Source organism: Pleurodeles waltl, chromosome 11, assembly GCF_031143425.1.
Source record: "Pleurodeles waltl isolate 20211129_DDA chromosome 11, aPleWal1.hap1.20221129, whole genome shotgun sequence".
NCBI classification, from domain to species: Eukaryota; Metazoa; Chordata; class Amphibia; order Caudata; family Salamandridae; genus Pleurodeles; species Pleurodeles waltl.
In genome coordinates this window covers 805526220-805548771 of record NC_090450.1, presented here as the reverse complement: position 1 = coordinate 805548771, position 22552 = coordinate 805526220, and the positions used below count along the sequence as shown (strand labels likewise).

At 47.3% G+C, this 22552-nt stretch overlaps 1 protein-coding gene across 2 annotated transcripts in view; it reads right to left on the bottom strand.

Annotated features, from left to right (window-relative positions):
• Positions 1-22552, bottom strand: part of EWSR1 (EWS RNA binding protein 1) — a 376243-nt gene that overhangs the window by 163863 nt on the left and 189828 nt on the right. The window contains exons 8-10 of one of the 2 annotated variants that reach the window (XM_069214565.1): positions 14956-15334; positions 12464-12501; positions 11795-11827 (exon numbers count right to left, since the gene is read on the bottom strand). In XM_069214565.1, the coding sequence (XP_069070666.1) occupies positions 11795-11827; positions 12464-12501; positions 14956-15334 (450 nt within the window). The remainder of the gene's footprint in view (positions 1-11794; positions 11828-12463; positions 12502-14955; positions 15335-22552) is intronic. The other variant, XM_069214566.1, reaches the window with a different exon arrangement.

The following is a 22552-nucleotide window of genomic DNA, read 5'->3' as shown; positions in this document are numbered from 1 at the left end:
TGCAAGTCTCACGCTTCTTGCGGGGAGATTGCAGGGTTCTTTAAAGCTGCTCCTTTGGATAAAGTTGCAGTCTTTTTGGAGCAGGTCCGCTGTCCTCTGGAGTTTCTTGTCGTCGAACCAGGGCAGTCCTCAGAGGATTCAGAGGTCGCTGGTCCCTTTGGAAGGCGTCGCTGGAGCAGAGTTCTTTGGAAGGCAGGAGACAGGCCGGTGAGTTTCTGGAGCCAAGGCAGTTGTTGTCTTCTGGTCTTCCTCTGCAGGGGTTTTCAGCTAGGCAGTCCTTCTTGTTGTTGCAGGAATCTAATTTTCTAGGGTTCAGGGTAGCCCTTAAATACTAAATTTAAGGGCGTGTTTAGGTCTGGGGGGTTAGTAGCCAATGGCTACTAGCCCTGAGGGTGGGTACACCCTCTTTGTGCCTCCTCCCAAGGGGAGGGGGTCACAATCCTAACCCTATTGGGGGAATCCTCCATCTGCAAGATGGAGGATTTCTAAAAGTTAGTCACCTCAGCTCAGGACACCTTAGGGGCTGTCCTGACTGGCCAGTGACTCCTCCTTGTTACTTTCTTTGTTCCCTCCAGCCTTGCCGCCAAAAGTGGGGGCCGTGGCCGGAGGGGGCGGGCAACTCCATTAAGCTGGAGTGCCCTGCTGGGCTGTGACAAAGGGGTGAGCCTTTGAGGCTCACCGCCAGGTGTTACAGCTCCTGCCTGGGGGAGGTGTTAGCATCTCCACCCAGTGCAGGCTTTGTTACTGGCCTCAGAGTGACAAAGGCACTCTCCCCATGGGGCCAGCAACATGTCTCTAGTGTGGCAGGCTGCTGGAACCAGTCAGCCTACACAGATAGTCGGTTAAGTTTCAGGGGGCACCTCTAAGGTGCCCTCTGTGGTGTATTTTACAATAAAATGTACACTGGCATCAGTGTGCATTTATTGTGCTGAGAAGTTTGATACCAAACTTCCCAGTTTTCAGTGTAGCCATTATGGTGCTGTGGAGTTCGTGCAAAACAGACTCCCAGACCATATACTCTTATGGCTACCCTGCACTTACAATGTCTAAGGTTTTGCTTAGACACTGTAGGGGCACAGTGCTCATGCACTGGTACCCTCACCTATGGTATAGTGCACCCTGCCTTAGGGCTGTAAGGCCTGCTAGAGGGGTGTCTTACCTATACTGCATAGGCAGTGAGAGGCTGGCATGGCACCCTGAGGGGTGTGCCATGTCGACTTACTCATTTTGTTCTCACTAGCACACACAAGCTGGTAAGCAGTGTGTCTGTGCTGGGTGAGGGGTCTCTAGGGTGGCATAATACATGCTGCAGCCCTTAGAGACCTTCCCTGGCATCAGGGCCCTTGGTACCAGAGGTACCAGTTACAAGGGACTTATCTGGGTGCCAGGGTGTGCCAATTGTGGAATCAATGGTACATTTTAGGTGAAAGAACACTGGTGCTGGGGCCTGGTTAGCAGGGTCCCAGCACACTTCTCAGTCAAGACAGCATCAGTATCAGGCAAAAAGTGGGGGGTAACTGCAACAGGGAGCCATTTCTTTACACAAGCCTTTAAACGGTGAGTGTGTCGAGCGGGGGACCTTTTGGAATCCGATCTCCTTTTGTGGGAGTTTGAAACGGTCTTTTCCTTCTTCTGAGGAGACCGATATGACAAAGATCTCTCCATTTCCCATTTCTTTCTCTCCTGTTCTGCCCTCATGTCGTCCATCCAGCCCAGCAGCATGATGCCTTCTCTGTCTCAGAGCATTCTTTTCAACTTTTTCCCACAAATATCACAGCCCTTAGTGGTGTTTTGAGGGGATAAACGTACCACACACACTTAATGGGTATCTGAAGACTTTTCCTGCCACATAAAGAGCACTTTGTGACTAGAGCTAGCATTTTATCTAAAAAAAAAAAAAAAAAATAATAATTCTCTCCAGCAAAGAGGAAAAACAAGCTACAATGGTTTTACTTGACAAAACAGATAAATGTCAAGTAAAAATGCTTGCAAAAGCGCAGATAAAATCTCAGATATGGTAATGGGGGGGGCAGAGGGGGGGGGGGGGGGAGATGTTAGCCTATCAGGCTATTTTTCCCTCTCATGCGTTCTGTCAAGAACAGACTTTCGATGGTATTGTAGATATTTAAAAAGGCCCTTTTTTCCACTATTTGTACTACACTACTACAGCATTTCAAGGAAAATACATCACTGATGGTCTACACTGCGACTATGAAAAAAATGAGTCCAGTGATGAACACTTTAAAGACATTTTACAAAATCTATGTTAAGATATTTTGAAGGTGCTGTGAGGTCCGCGCCACAGGCAGCACAGAATTATTCTTTATGACTTCAATGAAGAATCTAGTATCACTCAAACGACTATTTCGCAACGCAAATCTTAATGGTACAAGGAGGGCTGGGATCGTGTAAGTCCACTGGTTCACTTTAAGGAAAGGAGATCTTTGCAGCTCTGCAATGCAGCTGGTGCTTTGTCTTCTCTAGGCCAGTTGGGCTGTCTAGACCTAGTGCTGAACGGGCAGAAACCTCTATGGAGATTTTCTGATCACCGGGTCTTTTACAGTTTGAACAGGCTAAATAAATCTGGAGAAGTGCATCTTTCTCTATGTAATATCACAGTGTTCACAAGATCAGACCACCTAACTGGCAGAGGTGGAAAAGGACATTTCTCAAAGGGGACTCAAACAGACCAATACAATGTTGAAATTGAGGCATAAAGGGTACTCCCTCCTTTTAAAAAAACAACATGTATGGCTGTCCTAGTGCTTACTTAAATGGTCAATCACTTAAATGCTACTTTAAAGCATAGATAGCCTTTGCAGTCATGTTGTGCAATATCATAGCGCTCCATTTGTGAACTGGAGTTAGAATGTCCTGCACCAATGTTTTATGCCAGTGAGTTCTCAGCATAAAAACTGTTTCTACCGCAAGTTCTGAAAGTCACTCCTGATTAAATGAAGCTCCCAAGACTCAATTTTCTTTTTTTTAAAAGAACCATGCTCATAAACACCTTAGTAAAAAAAAAAGTAAATTCAGTTAGGCAGTGTTAACATCAAGAAACTTTGTCAGATGGCATTAAACACTCGTCCTTAAAGGGGAAAAAGTCAACCTCTCCTTAATGAAGGAAGATCAGGTTAGAGCCCCCATGTAGGAAGTTGGCTCTGTATGTGCTATTTCAAAGTAAGGAATAGCATGCACAGAGTCCAAGGGTTCCCCTTAGAGGTAAAATAGTGGTAAAAAGAGATAATACTAATGCTCTATTTTGTGGTAGTGTGGTCGAGCAGTAGGCTTATCCAAGGAGTAGTGTTAAGCATTTGTTGTACATACACATAGACAATAAATGAGGTACACACACTCAGAGACAAATCCAGCCAATAGGTTTTTATATAGAAAAATATCTTTTCTTAGTTTATTTTAAGAACCACAGGTTCAAATTCTACATGTAATAGCTCATTCGAAAGGTATTGCAGGTAAGTACTTTAGGAACTTCAAATCATCAAAATTGCATGTATACTTTTCCAGTTATTCACAAATAGCTGTTTTAAAAGTGGACACTTAGTGCAATTTTCACAGTTCCTAGGGGAGGTAAGTATTTGTTAGTTTTACCAGGTAAGTAAGACACTTACAGGGTTCAGTTCTTGGTCCAAGGTAGCCCACCGTTGGGGGTTCAGAGCAACCCCAAAGTCACCACACCAGCAGCTCAGGGCCGGTCAGGTGCAGAGTTCAAAGTGGTGCCCAAAACACATAGGCTAGAATGGAGAGAAGGGGGTGCCCCGGTTCCGGTCTGCTTGCAGGTAAGTACCCGCGTCTTCGGAGGGCAGACCAGGGGGGTTTTGTAGGGCACCGGGGGGGACACAAGCCCACACAGAAATTTCACCCTCAGCAGCGCGGGGGCGGCCGGGTGCAGTGTGGAAACAGGCGTCGGGTTTTCAATGTTAGTCTATGAGAGATCTCGGGATCTCTTCAGCGCTGCAGGCAGGCAAGGGGGGGATTCCTCGGGGAAACCTCCACTTGGGCAAGGGAGAGGGACTCCTGGGGGTCACTTCTCCAGTGAAAGTCCGGTCCTTCAGGTCCTGGGGGCTGCGGGTGCAGGGTCTCTCCCAGGCGTCGGGACTTTAGGTTCAAAGAGTCGCGGTCAGGGGAAGCCTCGGGATTCCCTCTGCAGGCGGCGCTGTGGGGGCTCAGGGGGGACAGGTTTTGGTACTCACAGTATCAGAGTAGTCCTGGGGTCCCTCCTGAGGTGTTGGATCGCCACCAGCCGAGTCGGGGTCGCCGGGTGCAGTGTTGCAAGTCTCACGCTTCTTGCGGGGAGCTTGCAGGGTTCTTTGGAGCTGCTGGAAACAAAGTTGCAGCTTTTCTTGGAGCAGGTCCGCTGTCCTCGGGAGTTTCTTGTCTTTTCGAAGCAGGGGCAGTCCTCAGAGGATGTCGAGGTCGCTGGTCCCTTTGGAAGGCGTCGCTGGAGCAGGATCTTTGGAAGGCAGGAGACAGGCCGGTGAGTTTCTGGAGCCAAGGCAGTTGTCGTCTTCTGGTCTTCCGCTGCAGGGGTTTCAGCTAGGCAGTCCTTCTTCTTGTAGTTGCAGGAATCTAATTTTCTAGGGTTCAGGGTAGCCCTTAAATACTAAATTTAAGGGCGTGTTTAGGTCTGGGGGGTTAGTAGCCAATGGCTACTAGCCCTGAGGGTGGGTACACCCTCTTTGTGCCTCCTCCCAAGGGGAGGGGGTCACAATCCTAACCCTATTGGGGGAATCCTCCATCTGCAAGATGGAGGATTTCTAAAAGTTAGAGTCACTTCAGCTCAGGACACCTTAGGGGCTGTCCTGACTGGTCAGGGACTCCTCCTTGTTTTTCTCATTATTTTCTCCGGCCTTGCCGCCAAAAGTGGGGCCTGGCCGGAGGGGGCGGGCAACTCCACTAGCTGGAGTGTCCTGCGGTGCTGTGACAAAGGGGTGAGCCTTTGAGGCTCACCGCCAGGTGTTACAGCTCCTGCCTGGGGGAGGTGTTAGCATCTCCACCCAGTGCAGGCTTTGTTACTGGCCTCAGAGTGACAAAGGCACTCTCCCCATGGGGCCAGCAACATGTCTCTGGTGTGGCAGGCTGCTAAAACTAGTCAGCCTACACAGATAGTCGGTTACGTTTCAGGGGGCACCTCTAAGGTGCCCTCTGTGGGGTATTTTACAATAAAATGTACACTGGCATCAGTGTGCATTTATTGTGCTGAGAAGTTTGATACCAAACTTCCCAGTTTTCAGTGTAGCCTTTATGGTGCTGTGGAGTTCGTGTTTGACAGACTCCCAGACCATATACTCTTATGGCTACCCTGCACTTACAATGTCTAAGGTTTTATTTAGACACTGTAGGGGTACCATGCTCATGCACTGGTACCCTCACCTATGGTATAGTGCACCCTGCCTTAGGGCTGTAAGGCCTGCTAGAGGGGTGTCTTACCTATACTGCATAGGCAGTGAGAGGCTGGCATGGCACCCTGAGGGGAGTGCCATGTCGACTTACTCGTTTTGTCCTCACTAGCACACACAAGCTGGCAAGCAGTGTGTCTGTGCTGAGTGAGAGGTCTCCAGGGTGGCACAAGACATGCTGCAGCCCTTAGAGACCTTCCTTGGCATCAGGGCCCTTGGTACTAGAAGTACCAGTTACAAGGGACTTATCTGAATGCCAGGGTGTGCCAATTGTGGATACAATGGTACATTTTAGGTGAAGGAACACTGGTGCTGGGGCCTGGTTAGCAGGGTCCCAGCACACTTCTCAGTCAAGTCAGCATCAGTATCAGGCAAAAAGTGGGGGGTAACTGCAACAGGGAGCCATTTCTTTACACAAGCCCCCCCCAGCCCACAGGCCAGGAGACTCAGCCAACGCTGGAAGAGTCTTCCTAGTCTGTCAGGCGAGGAAGAGTAGAGGAAACGGCTGGTTTGTTGCAGGGCCTACTCTGCCTTACATCCTCCTGTTCAGGTCATTCCCTCTGGGGAACTGACCCACTTCCACAGTGATAGGACCTAGTCTGAACTGCCTCTTGTCTGTGCTTTTTATGTCTTCACCCATTCTCTCTATTTTGAGGTCAGAGGTATCCACCTCTGCTAATCTTATCTTAGCCAGGGTCACCCCTAGCTTACCCAAAGAGGTTACCCAGAGCTGGAGTAACCCCACCATGACCAACAGGGTCAGGGGGCCTAACTTGTTATTTGGCATGGGGTCAGACCACCATGCCAAGGATAGTGCAGCCATAAAGGCTAACACCCAGCAGAGGCCACTGACAGCTGTCAGTGCCCAGAACCACACCTTTAGCTCTTCACCTAAAAGGGAAGGGGCTAAGTTACAGGCTTCTTTGGGTTCAGGTTGCCTGTCTGCTGTATTAGAGTGGGGGGTTACCACATCTTGTAGTAAACACCCTTCTTCCACTCTTTCTTCTGTTAGCTGAGGAGCCACCCACTCAGGTTTAACAGTTGCCTGACTAGCCAGGACTTCTTGTGGGTCAGGTTGGACTTTATCAGGGCCATTTTTGGAGTTCTCCCCTACTGGAGCAGAATCTCCTTGGCTTGCTGTAACCTTGGCTAAAGGTTGTCCACCCTTCCTACTCTGTTTTCTTTTCTTCTTCTTCTGGGGTCTGCTTGCATTTACTGCAGAGGCAGGACTTCCAGAATCCTTGGGAGAGGACTGGCACTGGACCAGTTCCTCTCTTGGGCTCTGACTAACCTCTGGGTAGTCATTTCCAAGGAGACAATCAAGGGGGAGGTCTGTACTGACTACTACCCTTCTCCAGCTAAGAGTGCCACCCACTTCTATGGGCACTAAAGCCACAGGTCTCTTAGTGACCCTGTCTAGGCTAACTCTTACCCTGGCAGTCTCACCTGGGATGTACTGGTTTGAGAGCACCAGCCTGTCATGCACAATAGTGTGACTGGCACAAGTGTCTCTCAGGGCAGTGGTTGGGATTCCATTCACCAGTAGGTGGTGGAAGTGTCTACTTCCCTCTGGAATCTCCAACTCACCTGTTGGGCCCTGTTTCCAGTTGAAGGCTATGAAGACCTCCTCATCTGAGGAGTCATCTCCCATGGCTACACTGGTTACCCCTGGAATCTTGTTCTGGGGTTTGTTTTTGGGACAAGAAGCGTCCTTGGTGTGGTGCCCAGACTGTTTACAGTTGTGGCACCATGCCTTAGTGGCATCCCAGTTCTTACCCTGGTACCCACCTTTGTTTTGGGTTGTGTCTTGGGGCCCACCCACCTGTTCTGGTTTTTGGGGGCCTACAGAGGACTCTTTTTCTTTGTTTCTAGTGTCACCCACTTTCTCCTGGGGAGTTTTTGTAACCCCTTTCTTTTGGTCACCCCCAGTGGAAGTTTTGGTTACCCTAGTCTTGACCCAGTGGTCTGCCTTCTTTCCCAATTCTTGGGGAGAAATTGGACCTAGGTCTACCAGATACTGATGCAACTTTTCATTGAAGCAGTTACTTAAAATGTGTTCTTTCATAAACAAATTATAAAGCCCAACATAGTTACACACTTCATTTCCAGTTAACCAACCATCCAGTGTTTTGACTGAGTAGTCTACAAAATCAACCCAGGTCTGGCTCGAGGATTTTTGAGCCCCCCTGAATCTAATTCTATACTCCTCAGTGGAGAATCCAAAGCCCTCAATCAGGGTACCCTTCATGAGGTCATAAGATTCTGCATCTTTTCCAGAGAGTGTGAGGAGTCTATCCCTACACTTTCCAGTGAACATTTCCCAAAGGAGAGCACCCCAGTGAGATCTGTTTACTTTTCTGGTTACACAAGCCCTCTCAAAAGCTGTGAACCATTTGGTGATGTCATCACCATCTTCATATTTTGTTACAATCCCTTTGGGGATTTTTAGGATGTCAGGAGAATCTCTGACCCTATTTAAGTTGCTGCCACCATTGATGGGTCCTAGGCCCATCTCTTGTCTTTCCCTCTCTATGGCTAGGATCTGTCTTTCCAAAGCCAATCTTTTGGCCATCCTGGCTAACTGGATGTCCTCTTCACTGGAGTTATCCTCAGTGATTTCAGAGTTGTTGGTCCCTCCTGTGAGGGAACCAGCATCTCTGACTATTATTTGTGGAGTCAGGGCTTGAGAAGCCCTGCTCTCCCTAAGTAGGACTGGAGGGGGGGAATTTCCCTCCAAGTCACTATCTTCATCCTCTGAGTTGCCATCCTCAGAGGGGTTGGCCTTTTCAAACTCTGCCAAAAGCTCCTGGAGCTGTATTTTGGTAGGTTTGGGGCCCATTGTTATTTTCTTTATTTTACAGAGTGACCTTAGCTCCCTCATCTTAAGATGGAGGTAAGGTGTGGTGTCGAGTTCCACCACAGTCACATCTGTGCTAGACATTTTGCTTCTAAAAGTTGGAATACTTTTTAAGAATCTACAACTGGTTCTAGAATCTAATTCAAACTTTTACAAACTTTTAAACTCTAAAAGAAATGCTAAACAGGGACTTAACACACAAGGCCCTAGCAGGACTTTTAAGAATTTAGAAAACTTTTCAAATTGCAAAAATCAATTTCTAATGACAATTTTGGAATTTGTCGTGTGATCAGGTATTGGCTGAGTAGTCCAGCAAATGCAAAGTCTTGTACCCCACCGCTGATCCACCAATGTAGGAAGTTGGCTCTGTATGTGCTATTTCAAAGTAAGGAATAGCATGCACAGAGTCCAAGGGTTCCCCTTAGAGGTAAAATAGTGGTAAAAAGAGATAATACTAATGCTCTATTTTGTGGTAGTGTGGTCGAGCAGTAGGCTTATCCAAGGAGTAGTGTTAAGCATTTGTTGTACATACACATAGACAATAAATGAGGTACACACACTCAGAGACAAATCCAGCCAATAGGTTTTTATATAGAAAAATATCTTTTCTTAGTTTATTTTAAGAACCACAGGTTCAAATTCTACATGTAATAGCTCATTCGAAAGGTATTGCAGGTAAGTACTTTAGGAACTTCAAATCATCAAAATTGCATGTATACTTTTCCAGTTATTCACAAATAGCTGTTTTAAAAGTGGACACTTAGTGCAATTTTCACAGTTCCTAGGGGAGGTAAGTATTTGTTAGTTTTACCAGGTAAGTAAGACACTTACAGGGTTCAGTTCTTGGTCCAAGGTAGCCCACCGTTGGGGGTTCAGAGCAACCCCAAAGTCACCACACCAGCAGCTCAGGGCCGGTCAGGTGCAGAGTTCAAAGTGGTGCCCAAAACACATAGGCTAGAATGGAGAGAAGGGGGTGCCCCGGTTCCGGTCTGCTTGCAGGTAAGTACCCGCGTCTTCGGAGGGCAGACCAGGGGGGTTTTGTAGGGCACCGGGGGGGACACAAGCCCACACAGAAATTTCACCCTCAGCAGCGCGGGGGCGGCCGGGTGCAGTGTGGAAACAGGCGTCGGGTTTTCAATGTTAGTCTATGAGAGATCTCGGGATCTCTTCAGCGCTGCAGGCAGGCAAGGGGGGGATTCCTCGGGGAAACCTCCACTTGGGCAAGGGAGAGGGACTCCTGGGGGTCACTTCTCCAGTGAAAGTCCGGTCCTTCAGGTCCTGGGGGCTGCGGGTGCAGGGTCTCTCCCAGGCGTCGGGACTTTAGGTTCAAAGAGTCGCGGTCAGGGGAAGCCTCGGGATTCCCTCTGCAGGCGGCGCTGTGGGGGCTCAGGGGGGACAGGTTTTGGTACTCACAGTATCAGAGTAGTCCTGGGGTCCCTCCTGAGGTGTTGGATCGCCACCAGCCGAGTCGGGGTCGCCGGGTGCAGTGTTGCAAGTCTCACGCTTCTTGCGGGGAGCTTGCAGGGTTCTTTGGAGCTGCTGGAAACAAAGTTGCAGCTTTTCTTGGAGCAGGTCCGCTGTCCTCGGGAGTTTCTTGTCTTTTCGAAGCAGGGGCAGTCCTCAGAGGATGTCGAGGTCGCTGGTCCCTTTGGAAGGCGTCGCTGGAGCAGGATCTTTGGAAGGCAGGAGACAGGCCGGTGAGTTTCTGGAGCCAAGGCAGTTGTCGTCTTCTGGTCTTCCGCTGCAGGGGTTTCAGCTAGGCAGTCCTTCTTCTTGTAGTTGCAGGAATCTAATTTTCTAGGGTTCAGGGTAGCCCTTAAATACTAAATTTAAGGGCGTGTTTAGGTCTGGGGGGTTAGTAGCCAATGGCTACTAGCCCTGAGGGTGGGTACACCCTCTTTGTGCCTCCTCCCAAGGGGAGGGGGTCACAATCCTAACCCTATTGGGGGAATCCTCCATCTGCAAGATGGAGGATTTCTAAAAGTTAGAGTCACTTCAGCTCAGGACACCTTAGGGGCTGTCCTGACTGGTCAGGGACTCCTCCTTGTTTTTCTCATTATTTTCTCCGGCCTTGCCGCCAAAAGTGGGGCCTGGCCGGAGGGGGCGGGCAACTCCACTAGCTGGAGTGTCCTGCGGTGCTGTGACAAAGGGGTGAGCCTTTGAGGCTCACCGCCAGGTGTTACAGCTCCTGCCTGGGGGAGGTGTTAGCATCTCCACCCAGTGCAGGCTTTGTTACTGGCCTCAGAGTGACAAAGGCACTCTCCCCATGGGGCCAGCAACATGTCTCTGGTGTGGCAGGCTGCTAAAACTAGTCAGCCTACACAGATAGTCGGTTACGTTTCAGGGGGCACCTCTAAGGTGCCCTCTGTGGGGTATTTTACAATAAAATGTACACTGGCATCAGTGTGCATTTATTGTGCTGAGAAGTTTGATACCAAACTTCCCAGTTTTCAGTGTAGCCTTTATGGTGCTGTGGAGTTCGTGTTTGACAGACTCCCAGACCATATACTCTTATGGCTACCCTGCACTTACAATGTCTAAGGTTTTATTTAGACACTGTAGGGGTACCATGCTCATGCACTGGTACCCTCACCTATGGTATAGTGCACCCTGCCTTAGGGCTGTAAGGCCTGCTAGAGGGGTGTCTTACCTATACTGCATAGGCAGTGAGAGGCTGGCATGGCACCCTGAGGGGAGTGCCATGTCGACTTACTCGTTTTGTCCTCACTAGCACACACAAGCTGGCAAGCAGTGTGTCTGTGCTGAGTGAGAGGTCTCCAGGGTGGCACAAGACATGCTGCAGCCCTTAGAGACCTTCCTTGGCATCAGGGCCCTTGGTACTAGAAGTACCAGTTACAAGGGACTTATCTGAATGCCAGGGTGTGCCAATTGTGGATACAATGGTACATTTTAGGTGAAGGAACACTGGTGCTGGGGCCTGGTTAGCAGGGTCCCAGCACACTTCTCAGTCAAGTCAGCATCAGTATCAGGCAAAAAGTGGGGGGTAACTGCAACAGGGAGCCATTTCTTTACACCCCATCTCCATCACAAACTTGCAAAGTCAAGGTTTTTGCTTTTAAGTGTTACAGAAATACTGAAGTCGTGGGTGGGAGAGCAAAACACCTTAAGTCAGTCTATATTGTTAAAGAAAAAAATAAACTGAAAAAAATCCTTGGGTGGTTGGGGAGGAGAAACAGCAGGAGTTTCGACTTACTCAATTCAAGGCTGAGAACGTACTTAAAAAGGACCCAATTTCTCCAATTTGCAACAGTAATAACTTTCTTAGGAGTATGCATGAGGGGCAAGGCTGGTGCAATAAAGTACCTCATCAACATTACAATACACCCTACCAGCTTGTATAGATGTCAATGCAAAAAAAGTGCTTTAGTAACCAAAGAAACAGAAGCAAGGTTTGTGGATAGAGGAACCAGTGCACGCCAGATATGTACCGACTGCTTAACATTACACAAAACAAGTACCAGTATGAGAAATAAAAAATTTTAAAAAAGGGAAAAAATCTTACCAAGATCAAGGTCTGCCCCTTCATCCATTAATCCTGTTAGCCGGGAAAATTAGAGAACCAAAGTGAATAAAAGCCACAAGTTCCCAATCCCCACACATTTTTTTTCATGAATAACAGCCAGTAGCTGGTGTTTTTTGGGCTACAGACAGATCTGAGCTGTGAAAACAGCAGCAGTGGGGTGTGGGATCTACCTTTAAAATTAATTTTATTGACTCTGGGTGAGGGATTACAAGTTTGGGAACCAATACCAACATTATTTCTTCAGAAATATTTCAGAAAGAACATGTACTGTTGCCCATCTTAAAACTCTTCAAGAGGTTACACTGGGGATTCAATAGGTACCAATTCCCATAATTATACTCTTTGGAAGTTACACAGGGAGTTGCACATAAAGAGGTGGCCGTCTTTAAACTCATTCCAGGAAGTTACACTGGGTTGTTTAAGTTGTAACCAAATCCATAGACTGACCCCACAAATTACAGTAGTAATCCATCCATTGTTTCCCTTTCTTATCTGTATAAACCAGAGTTTAAACCTCATACCCATATGCAATGCCGGCATGACCCACTACAATGTGTACTCGTGTACCTGGCATTCAAAACATTTGAGAATAAAAACAAGTTGTTTTCAGTGACTTTAAACTAACCATGGTAATACTCAAAAACTTACCACCAGGCTTATTGAAGCCAACTCGCTCTCCAGCGCTGCTGGGGGGATAAACGTGAAGAAATGAAGGCCTTTCCCTTTACAGAGCCAGAGGCCGCTCTGAGCCTTTGGGGGGCTCATGGGACACGGCAGTGGCTTTATACATCTCCAAACATTGCATCTCTTTCAGCTCGTCATTATGAGTCTTCTGGGGCGGCGGCTTGCCAAAAGTTCTTCTTTACACACATGTACACACAACTTTCTGATATGGTCATTTAAGACATTCTAGATTTACCCATACAGTGGCATTAAAAGTGCAATACTTGCGGGTCCTACAGTCTATATCTAGGCATAATGAGATTCCTGTAACAAAATCTTTCAAAGACAACCCAATTTATCCCACAATTAGAAAGCTAGAGCCCACTCGCTGCATAACAGCGATATAATAAGGTGAAAAAAAACCATTAACTGAGCCAACTTTGCTGCACCCTTAAGAGACCAATGGCTTTAATGGCCACGAAGAACAGCTAGAAGACAGATTTGGAAGCACTATTGTGCATTTTCTATAGGCAAAAGCTAAAGAGCATGTTATCTTGATGGTATGTAGTTGAAAGGCGATTAATAAGTTAAGAAAACCACATTTACATACTTGAAAGCAGTTGGTCATGCAACTAATCAAACATTTACTAGATATGAGGAACGACAATTTTAAGCAGAGAAGGTAGCAAAAGCCAAGTCAGTAAATATATCAATATCAAGAGGGGAAAAAAAAAAAAAGAAGAAAAAAACAGCGGGCAGTGGGGACAGGAAAAAGAAAAGGCATCCCCCTTCTCCCGAAGTATTGCACCATTAACACCTGGAGGATTGAGACATGGGCAGGCTACAGTTACCAAGCTGTGAAATGCAGCTATCCCACCCACCAATGTTTTTTACATTTATCATAGGCAGTCAATTACAAAATATTTACACCTTTAATAGTACACAATTCTCAAATGCACCTTTTCTGTATGACTTAAGTCACCAAAACAAGTTCACCAATGTTACAAAATGTTTACATAAAGGAACGCCATTTTGTTCTTTTCTTTAGTTTTAGTAAGTGACACTATGTATATTTTCCTCTCCATATGGACACCGTGTCTACTCCCACTTTTCATTATGCTGCCGGCTGAGTACTGAGTATGACCACTTTTTATGTACTGAGGTGTATACAACGCTCTCACTTTGTAACCTGTAGCATATAAATGCGACAAAGCATGTTAAAAAAGGATTGCCACATTGAAGAAAACCAATAAAAAAATATCAGAAACCATTAATGAACAATGGGCACATTTTTTTCATGAACTGTGCTACTTACCACCTGCAGACACTGAAAATCATCACCACAGTAGATTGAGAAACTTAGTAATTTTAGCTCATAATTCGGCCAACTGACAAGAGGGGCTTATGACTCAATATATGTGGGACATGGGGGATTAAAAAAAAAAAAAAAAGTGCAAAAGCACACATTTTTAGGTCTGTGGTGATGGCTTCAGAGTCTCAAACTTCAATATCAAGTCTAAGTAATCAGAGGTGTGACTCTGCAGATTGCAAGATTATTGAAACAGTGTTTACTAGCTTGTTTGAATAAGAATGCAGCTTGAAAACTGCATGTTTCACGGCAAGGTACTTTGGACAGATGCTACGCAGAGTATTCCCACTGCAGCTTTAATTTTGCCAGATTCATCAACCCCTAAGGACACCCACTCACTGAACAAGTACAGCATGACAATTTGGAGACAAACAGAGGCATTACTCTGCATAGCATAACATATAGGATGGAACATGCACCCCACACAAGAATATACTTTTAGAACCATTTCTACAGTGATTATACCTGAAAGTGATAGATGTGCGGTCAGAGGTCAGCTCTTTAAAATAGATTTCGTAAATGAACACTGGCCATATGTATGGATGGCAAAACCAAAAATACTAAAAATACATCTGAACACAGAGCAGTACCTGAAAAAACAAGAAATGTTAGACAAGAGTCCACCTTAGCAAGCTGTGGTCTATTCTGCACTCACCATCTACAGTCATTATTAGGGCTACAGCAACAGCTTTTACACAAAAATGTTCATTGCAGGTGTGGCTTTTTGGAATTCTGCGCCACCAAAGGAACCTTCTTTTTAATCACAGGAGACAAGAAATCCATTTCTCAAAGGGGAAAATTATGCACATAGGAATCAAGACATGAACATGTGAAATAAGCAGGGGGGAAGAGGGTGAGTCGTTAACTTAGTGTGCATGCTCCATCCAACATCACAAACCAGAGACACTCGCCTGAAATCGGAAGCGACCTGCAAAACGGATTTGAATAAATACTCCATAGGATGCTAAGCCCATCTTTTTCCAATCAAAGGCCAATGTGAAACGCCAAGAATATTTGTAACATACGCAATTTTGCAGATCGCTTCCTCCCATTTAAAAAATCTTTTCTGTTAATTATGAATCGTGTATCTGAAAAAAAGGCTTCTTACCGCATGCCGCCCCTGATACCACTTTCTCTGCCTCCATCACGACCGCCTCTGCTACCACCATCCCTGCCACCACCACCATCCCTGCCTTCATCTCTTCTTCCTTCATCTCTCCTTCCTTCATCTCTCCTTCCTCCATCTCTGCCACCGTCTCTACCATCTCGGTCTCTGCCGCCATCTCTACCATCTCGGCCACCATCTCGTCCATCTCGTCCACCACGGCCTCTGCCACCTCGGCCCATGCCTCCACGATCAAATAGGCTGCGACCACGGCTTCGATTTTCAGACATCCCCATACCTCTGCTCTCTCCAGGTCCCGAATAGCGATCATGGTCCTGCCCATAAGAACTCATGTTGCTGGAATGGTCTTGTCGATACCCACCTAGAGTAAAACAGAGTTCGGTTAAAACACACATAAGAGTTAATTCAAGGCATATCAAACATGCTACGTTTCAAGCACAGAAGAAATGTCTCTTAATGCTAGTTCTGCATCGTAGGCATGTTCATTGAAGAAATAAATGCACTTGTGATAAGACCCAGAGCACTTTACAAAATAAAATCTTTAAAAAAAATGTCTTAAATTGAAGGTAGTAGTTGTAGGAAGTTGGCTCTGTATGTGCTATTTCAAAGTAAGGAATAGCATGCACAGAGTCCAAGGGTTCCCCTTAGAGGTAAAATAGTGGTAAAAAGAGATAATACTAATGCTCTATTTTGTGGAAGTGTGGTCGAGCAGTAGGCTTATCCAAGGAGTAGTGTTAAGCATTTGTTGTACATACACATAGACAATAAATGAGGTACACACACTCAGAGACAAATCCAGCCAATAGGTTTTGTTATAGAAAAATATATTTTCTTAGTTTATTTTAAGGACCACAGGTTCAAATTCTACATGTAATATCTCATTCGAAAGGTATTGCAGGTAAGTACTTTAGGAACTTTAAATCATAAAAATTGCATGTATACTTTTCAAGTTATTGACAAATAGCTGTTTTAAAAGTGGACACTTAGTGCAATTTTCACAGTTCCTAGGAGAGGTAAGTATTTGTTAGGTTAACCAGGTAAGACAGACACTTACAGGGTTCAGTTCTTGGTCCAAGGTAGCCCACTGTTGGGGGTTCAGAGCAACCCCAAAGTCACCACACCAGCAGCTCAGGGCCGGTCAGGTGCAGAGTTCAAAGTGGTGCCCAAAACGCATAGGCTTCAATGGAGAAGGGGGTGCCCCGGTTCCAGTCTGCCAGCAGGTAAGTACCCGCGTCTTCGGAGGGCAGACCAGGGGGGTTTTGTAGGGCACCGGGGGGGGACACAAGCCCACACAGAAATTTCACCCTCAGCAGCGCGGGGGCGGCCGGGTGCAGTGTAGAAACAAGCGTCGGGTTCGCAATGTTAGTCTATGAGAGATCTCGGGATCTCTTCAGCGCTGCAGGCAGGCAAGGGGGGGGTTCCTCGGGGAAACCTCCACTTGGGCAAGGGAGAGGGACTCCTGGGGGTCACTTCTCCAGTGAAAGTCCGGTCCTTCAGGTCCTGGGGGCTGCGGGTGCAGGGTCTCTCCCAGGCGTCGGGACTTAGGATTCAAAGAGTCGCGGTCAGGGGAAGCCTCGGGATTCCCTCTGCAGGCGGCGCTGTGGGGGCTCAGGGGGGACAGGTTTTGGTACTCACAGTATCAGAGTAGTCCTGGGGTCCCTCCTGAGGTGTTGGATCTCCACCAGCCGAGTCGGGGTCGCCGGGTGCAGTGTTGCAAGTCTCACGCTTCTTGCGGGGAGCTTGCAGGGTTCTTTCAAGGCTGCTGGAAACAAAGTTGCAGCCTTTCTTGGAGCAGGTCCGCTGTCCTCGGGAGTTTCTTGTCTTTTCGAAGCAGGGGCAGTCCTCAGAGGATGTCGAGGTCGCTGGTCCCTTTGGAAGGCGTCGCTGGAGCAGGATCTTTGGAAGGCAGGAGACAGGCCGGTGAGTTTCTGGAGCCAAGGCAGTTGTCGTCTTCTGGTCTTCCTCTGCAGGGGTTTTCAGCTAGGCAGTCCTTCTTGTAGTTGCAGGAATCTAATTTTCTAGGGTTCAGGGTAGCCCTTAAATACTAAATTTAAGGGCGTGTTTAGGTCTGGGGGGTTAGTAGCCAATGGCTACTAGCCCTGAGGGTGGGTACACCCTCTTTGTGCCTCCTCCCAAGGGGAGGGGGTCACAATCCTAACCCTATTGGGGGAATCCTCCATCTGCAAGATGGAGGATTTCTAAAAGTCAGAGTCACCTCAGCTCAGGACACCTTAGGGGCTGTCCTGACTGGCCAGTGACTCCTCCTTGTTGCTTTCTTTGTTCCCTCCAGCCTTGCCGCCAAAAGTGGGGGCCGTGGCCGGAGGGGGCGGGCAACTCCACTAAGCTGGAGTGCCCTGCTGGGCTGTGACAAAGGGGTGAGCCTTTGAGGCTCACCGCCAGGTGTTACAGCTCCTGCCTGGGGGAGGTGTTAGCATCTCCACCCAGTGCAGGCTTTGTTACTGGCCTCAGAGTGACAAAGGCACTCTCCTCATGGGGCCAGCAACATGTCTCTGGTGTGGCAGGCTGCTGGAACTAGTCAGCCTACACAGACAGTCGGTTAAGTTTCAGGGGGCACCTCTAAGGTGCCCTCTGGGGTGTATTTTGCAATAAAATGTACACTGGCATCAGTGTGCATTTATTGTGCTGAGAAGTTTGATACCAAACTTCCCAGTTTTCAGTGTAGCCATTATGGTGCTGTGGAGTTCGTGTTTGACACACTCCCAGACCATATACTCTTATGGCTACCCTGCACTTACAATGTCTAAGGTTTTGTTTAGACACTGTAGGGGTACCATGCTCATGCACTGGTACCCTCACCTATGGTATAGTGCACCCTGCCTTAGGGCTGTAAGGCCTGCTAGAGGGGTGTCTTACCTATACTGCATAGGCAGTGAGAGGCTGGCATGGCACCCTGAGGGGAGTGCCATGTCGACTTACTCGTTTTGTCCTCACTAGCACACACAAGCTGGCAAGCAGTGTGTCTGTGCTAAGTGAGAGGTCTCCAGGGTGGCATAAGACATGCTGCAGCCCTTAGAGACCTTCCTTGGCATCAGGGCCCTTGGTACCAGAAGTACCAGTTACAAGGGACTTATCTGGATGCCAGGGTCTGCCAATTGTGGATACAAAAGTACAGGTTAGGGAAAGAACACTGGTGCTGGGGCCTGGTTAGCAGGCCTCAGCACACTTTCAATTGTAAACATAGCATCAGCAAAGGCAAAAAGTCAGGGGGCAACCATGCCAAGGAGGCATTTCCTTACAGTAGTTGCCATTTTTCAAAATGGATGTAGTTTCAAACAACAAAAAGTGTCAGATTTCTGTTTTTTGTTGTTTTGTTTTTTACTAACCAGATTTAGGCATTACATAGTGTAGCACTGTAGCATCAAGGATAAGATGTGCTGTAAACAAGGAAACAGACACTGAAAACCCTACATTGAGAAGAACATGAAGGAAGAGAGGAATGTTGGTCAAAAGTGAACAAGACTAAAACCATGCACTTCTCTTAAGTGAGCAGTGCATCTCTCAACATGCCTTTTTACCCTATACTGGCAGTGAAATCAAAGAACACTTCAATTGTTCGTTTCCTCCTCAGAATTAGTTTTATTCATTTGAAACCTGCCCTTTGTTTTCCAACACTGAAGGGATTTTTCCATAGAATGTCTTTACTTTTTACAAAATGTCTCATGAGCAGGAGGAAGAAGGCATTCTGAACCCACATGCTGTCTATGGTCTGCTTATCCTCTTCACATTCTGCCAAAGAGTGACTTGCCAGAATACACTTACCTAAATGACTTATGAGATTTGTTTTCCCCTCAATGAGTAAGACCATCAAAATGGTTGCGTGAAAGTGCATCACCTTTTTACTTTTACTTTAGTCAAACTGTTCAGATAAGTGGAGGACCTCCAAAGTGTAGCCCTACATGTATTCTCTAAATTTAGGATAAGTTGTGACTGGCAGTGAAGCAGCAAAATCATAATCCATGAACAAGGGTCTTGTAGTCAGCACTTTTGCTTAAATTGCCTTACTACTGCTCTCCTTTTCTTTGAAAAATTAATTCATTCCCCTTGCTTCTGCTGTCATGTGGAGTGTGATATGTACTTCAATATATGAAGCATTCATGTTTAATCTTAGCATTCCTCAGGGAACAAGATGGTGCTTTTCTGCTCCAGGAAAGCTGGTTTTACCTATGCTGAACATGCCTGCCCAAATATACCCCTTCCCAGAAACTCCTTTACCACCTTGAAGAATTACTTACCTTTAGTCATGTTCCTTCTGGTGAAGGCTTTATGTAAAGGCTAATGCCTCACTTTTAGAATAGTCCAACAACATCACACTGGATCCGGAAACTTTTCATAACAGCAGTCCTGAGCACTGGTAGGTGATGCTATTTGGCTCAGCACTGGCTTTGTAATGCCCAAGAAGTGAATCCGCAGCGCCGAATATAAGCACCACCTCTGGACATGGAGGCCATTTTCTTGCTGGTCTCTTTCTGTGGTCAACTGCAGCTGTTTATTTTTCCACACATGAAGTGTAATTTGCACAGATTCAGAACCTTGCCATGCTGCTGCAACAGATGATCCTCCCAATGTCATGATCTGACTAGGGGGACAGATGCTCAAGCCCAAGGGTTCTGGATACCACATTCTCCTGGTCCAATCCAGAGGCCTAGGATGGCTAGGGCCCAGTTGCTCCTGATCTTCAGAACTCTAGGCAGGAGATAAGGTCTACTTGAGTCGGGACGGTCCTCCTATTGAAGGTTTTCACAGCAATGCCAATGTGTAAAAGTTTGACTACACATTTGTAGGAAAGTCCGAATTTATGTACCGTCACCCCCCACTTTTTACAAAATGCCGATGTGTATGTCCCAGTTAGTGCACTGGAAGCCTGCTAACCAGGCCCCAGTGCTCTCTCCCAAAAAGGATTTGTCGACTTGGTAATTCCCAGATTGGCAAGAACTTTACCCCCTTGTAAGCCCCTAGTAAATGGCACCCAGGGCATAGGTGGTAAAGGGGCCTACAGAACAAGTTTGTGCCACCCTAGGCGATCCACACAAATTGCTGATGGCCTGTCTGCCATTGCAGACTGCCAGAGCTGTGCAAACTGCTCAACTTCGACTGCCCATGCCATGAGTAGCACAGTCCCATGCACTGCCCTACATAGGTCAGACACCCTAAAGGAAGGCCTCTGCAGCCCAAGAGGCTGGGTGCATCATATTTAAGGTGCAGCATGTAGGCACAAGCTTATATGTCTCTATAGTGTATTTTCCATTAAAGTACAATACAAGTATAGGTCGTTCTATAGGATAACATGGGACTTCAGCCCAGTAGGCAGGTTGCTAGCTCCTTGATGGTAACGCCTAGATATGTTTAGTTTGGTGTCTAAAGTGCTGAGGGAAGAGTAAGCACATTGTGTCGAGAGACAGCTGGCATGCACCCAGGTGGCTCCAACGAGGTTGCTCACCTGTTGGCCCAACTCTTTGTGCTCTTGCCAGTCAGCCCGCCCTTTTTCCCCCATGCCTGCTGCTGCCAAGACAGGATTCTGACCTCCTACCAGGTAGTGCGAACACTAGCAGGAGTCAGGAACAAGGCTGAGGCAGGAAGGAGGTCACACCTCTCGCCCCAGCTGGGTTAGTGAATGGACACTTCAAGGTAGGGAGCCTCAGAAGCTTCCCCGCACCTGATAACCATCTGTGAAGTTACCCAGTGAAGTATACAGCCCTGTCCCTGGGCACATTTGCTTGTGGTCAGGTAGGAAATTGGGTATGCAGACAGTGCACACCCCAAAGCAGGGTGACCACACCTCTAGAGTGAGCAGCCCAGTCTGTGCAAGTTCTGGGTAGCAACATGTGATCTACCCCACCGGATGTTATCACCTGAGGGGCTGATTAGCTGCAGAAGCTAGCTGCCTGAATCTTTTCTGCACCTTTACCACTGTCAAGGCTTGTTAGGTGCCAGTCTGGTAACCAATGCCCCCACACTAGATGCTGCAACTGCTAGGGACACTGTGCAGCCTGCTGACATCTGCAATCCAGCCCCAGCTGAGTTTTTGAATCCCTTTCCCAGCACTGTTGTGTAAGCGGTAAAATTAGCAAAGGCACAAATCCCATTCAGCATCATGGGCAGCCAGGACAACTCCGCATCTGGATGCCACGGGCCAGGTAAAACTGAACTGGCTGTTGTGAACTGGTCCTAGAGACTGCACAATTCTAACCCTGTAAGGGTTAGAAGTAACTTGTTCTTTAAGTACTGTTTGAAAGTTAATGAGAGAAAACAGTGGACCTACTGTTCTGAATCTACTGAGCACAGATATGTCAGGCGGCAGAGAACCCACAAGACCAGGGGCACCTGTCCTACATGGGACTTGCCCCTTTAATGTCAGATACAGATAGTAACTTCAACCAGTACAATTTCAGAAACTGTACAGGCTACGAGGACATGTTAAATGGTTCTGGAAACATAGCAGCCTTTTGCATCCAGTGATCTCCACACCAAACCCTGGGCCCACTAGAGCCAATGATAGAGGGGTAGATAATACAGAAGAGAAGAATTGGTGCTAACGCACCCTCATGTGTGCAGGAGCGACAGTAGGTGTGCAACACAGATATTGCCCTGGTTGCACAAGGGTCAGGTTTAGGAGCGCCACAGGCTTCTCAGATCTGGGCCCAGTATACAAGGAGAATAGAAATCCACCAAATCATAGTCCTAATAGGTTGCCTTCTCTGCCTACACTTGTATGTGGGTCTACACCTCAAGATAAATATGAACATTTCAGGGTAGTATATCCTCTCCAATGGCGTTAACACCTAGTTGTGTAGCTTTTTGCTCCACTACAGAGCACATCATACAGAAATTCTGTGTAAGGAAATGCCTCCTTGGCATGGTTGCCCCCTGACTTTTTTGCCTTTGCTGATGCTATGTTTACAATTGAAAGTGTGCTGAGGCCTGCTAACCAGGCCCCAGCACCAGTGTTCTTTCCCTAACCTGTACTTTTGTATCCACAATTAGCAGACCCTGGCATCCAGATAAGTCCCTTGTAACTGGTACTTCTAGTACCAAGGGCCCTGATGCCAAGGAAGGTCTCTAAGGGCTGCAGCATGTCTTATGCCACCCTGGAGACCTCTCACTCAGCACAGACACACTGCTTGCCAGCTTGTGTGTGCTAGTGAGGACAAAACGAGTAAGTCGACATGGCACTCCCCTCAGGGTGCCATGCCAGCCTCTCACTGCCTATGCAGTATAGGTAAGCCACCCCTCTAGCAGGCCTTACAGCCCTAAGGCAGGGTGCACTATACCATAGGTGAGGGTACCAGTGCATGAGCATGGTACCCCTACAGTGTCTAAACAAAACCTTAGACATTGTAAGTGCAGGGTAGCCATAAGAGTATATGGTCTGGGAGTCTGTCAAACACGAACTCCACAGCACCATAATGGCTACACTGAAAACTGGGAAGTTTGGTATCAAACTTCTCAGCACAATAAATGCACACTGATGCCAGTGTACATTTTATTGTAAAATACACCACAGAGGGCACCTTAGAGGTGCCCCCTGAAACTTAACCGACTGTCTGTGTAGGCTGACTAG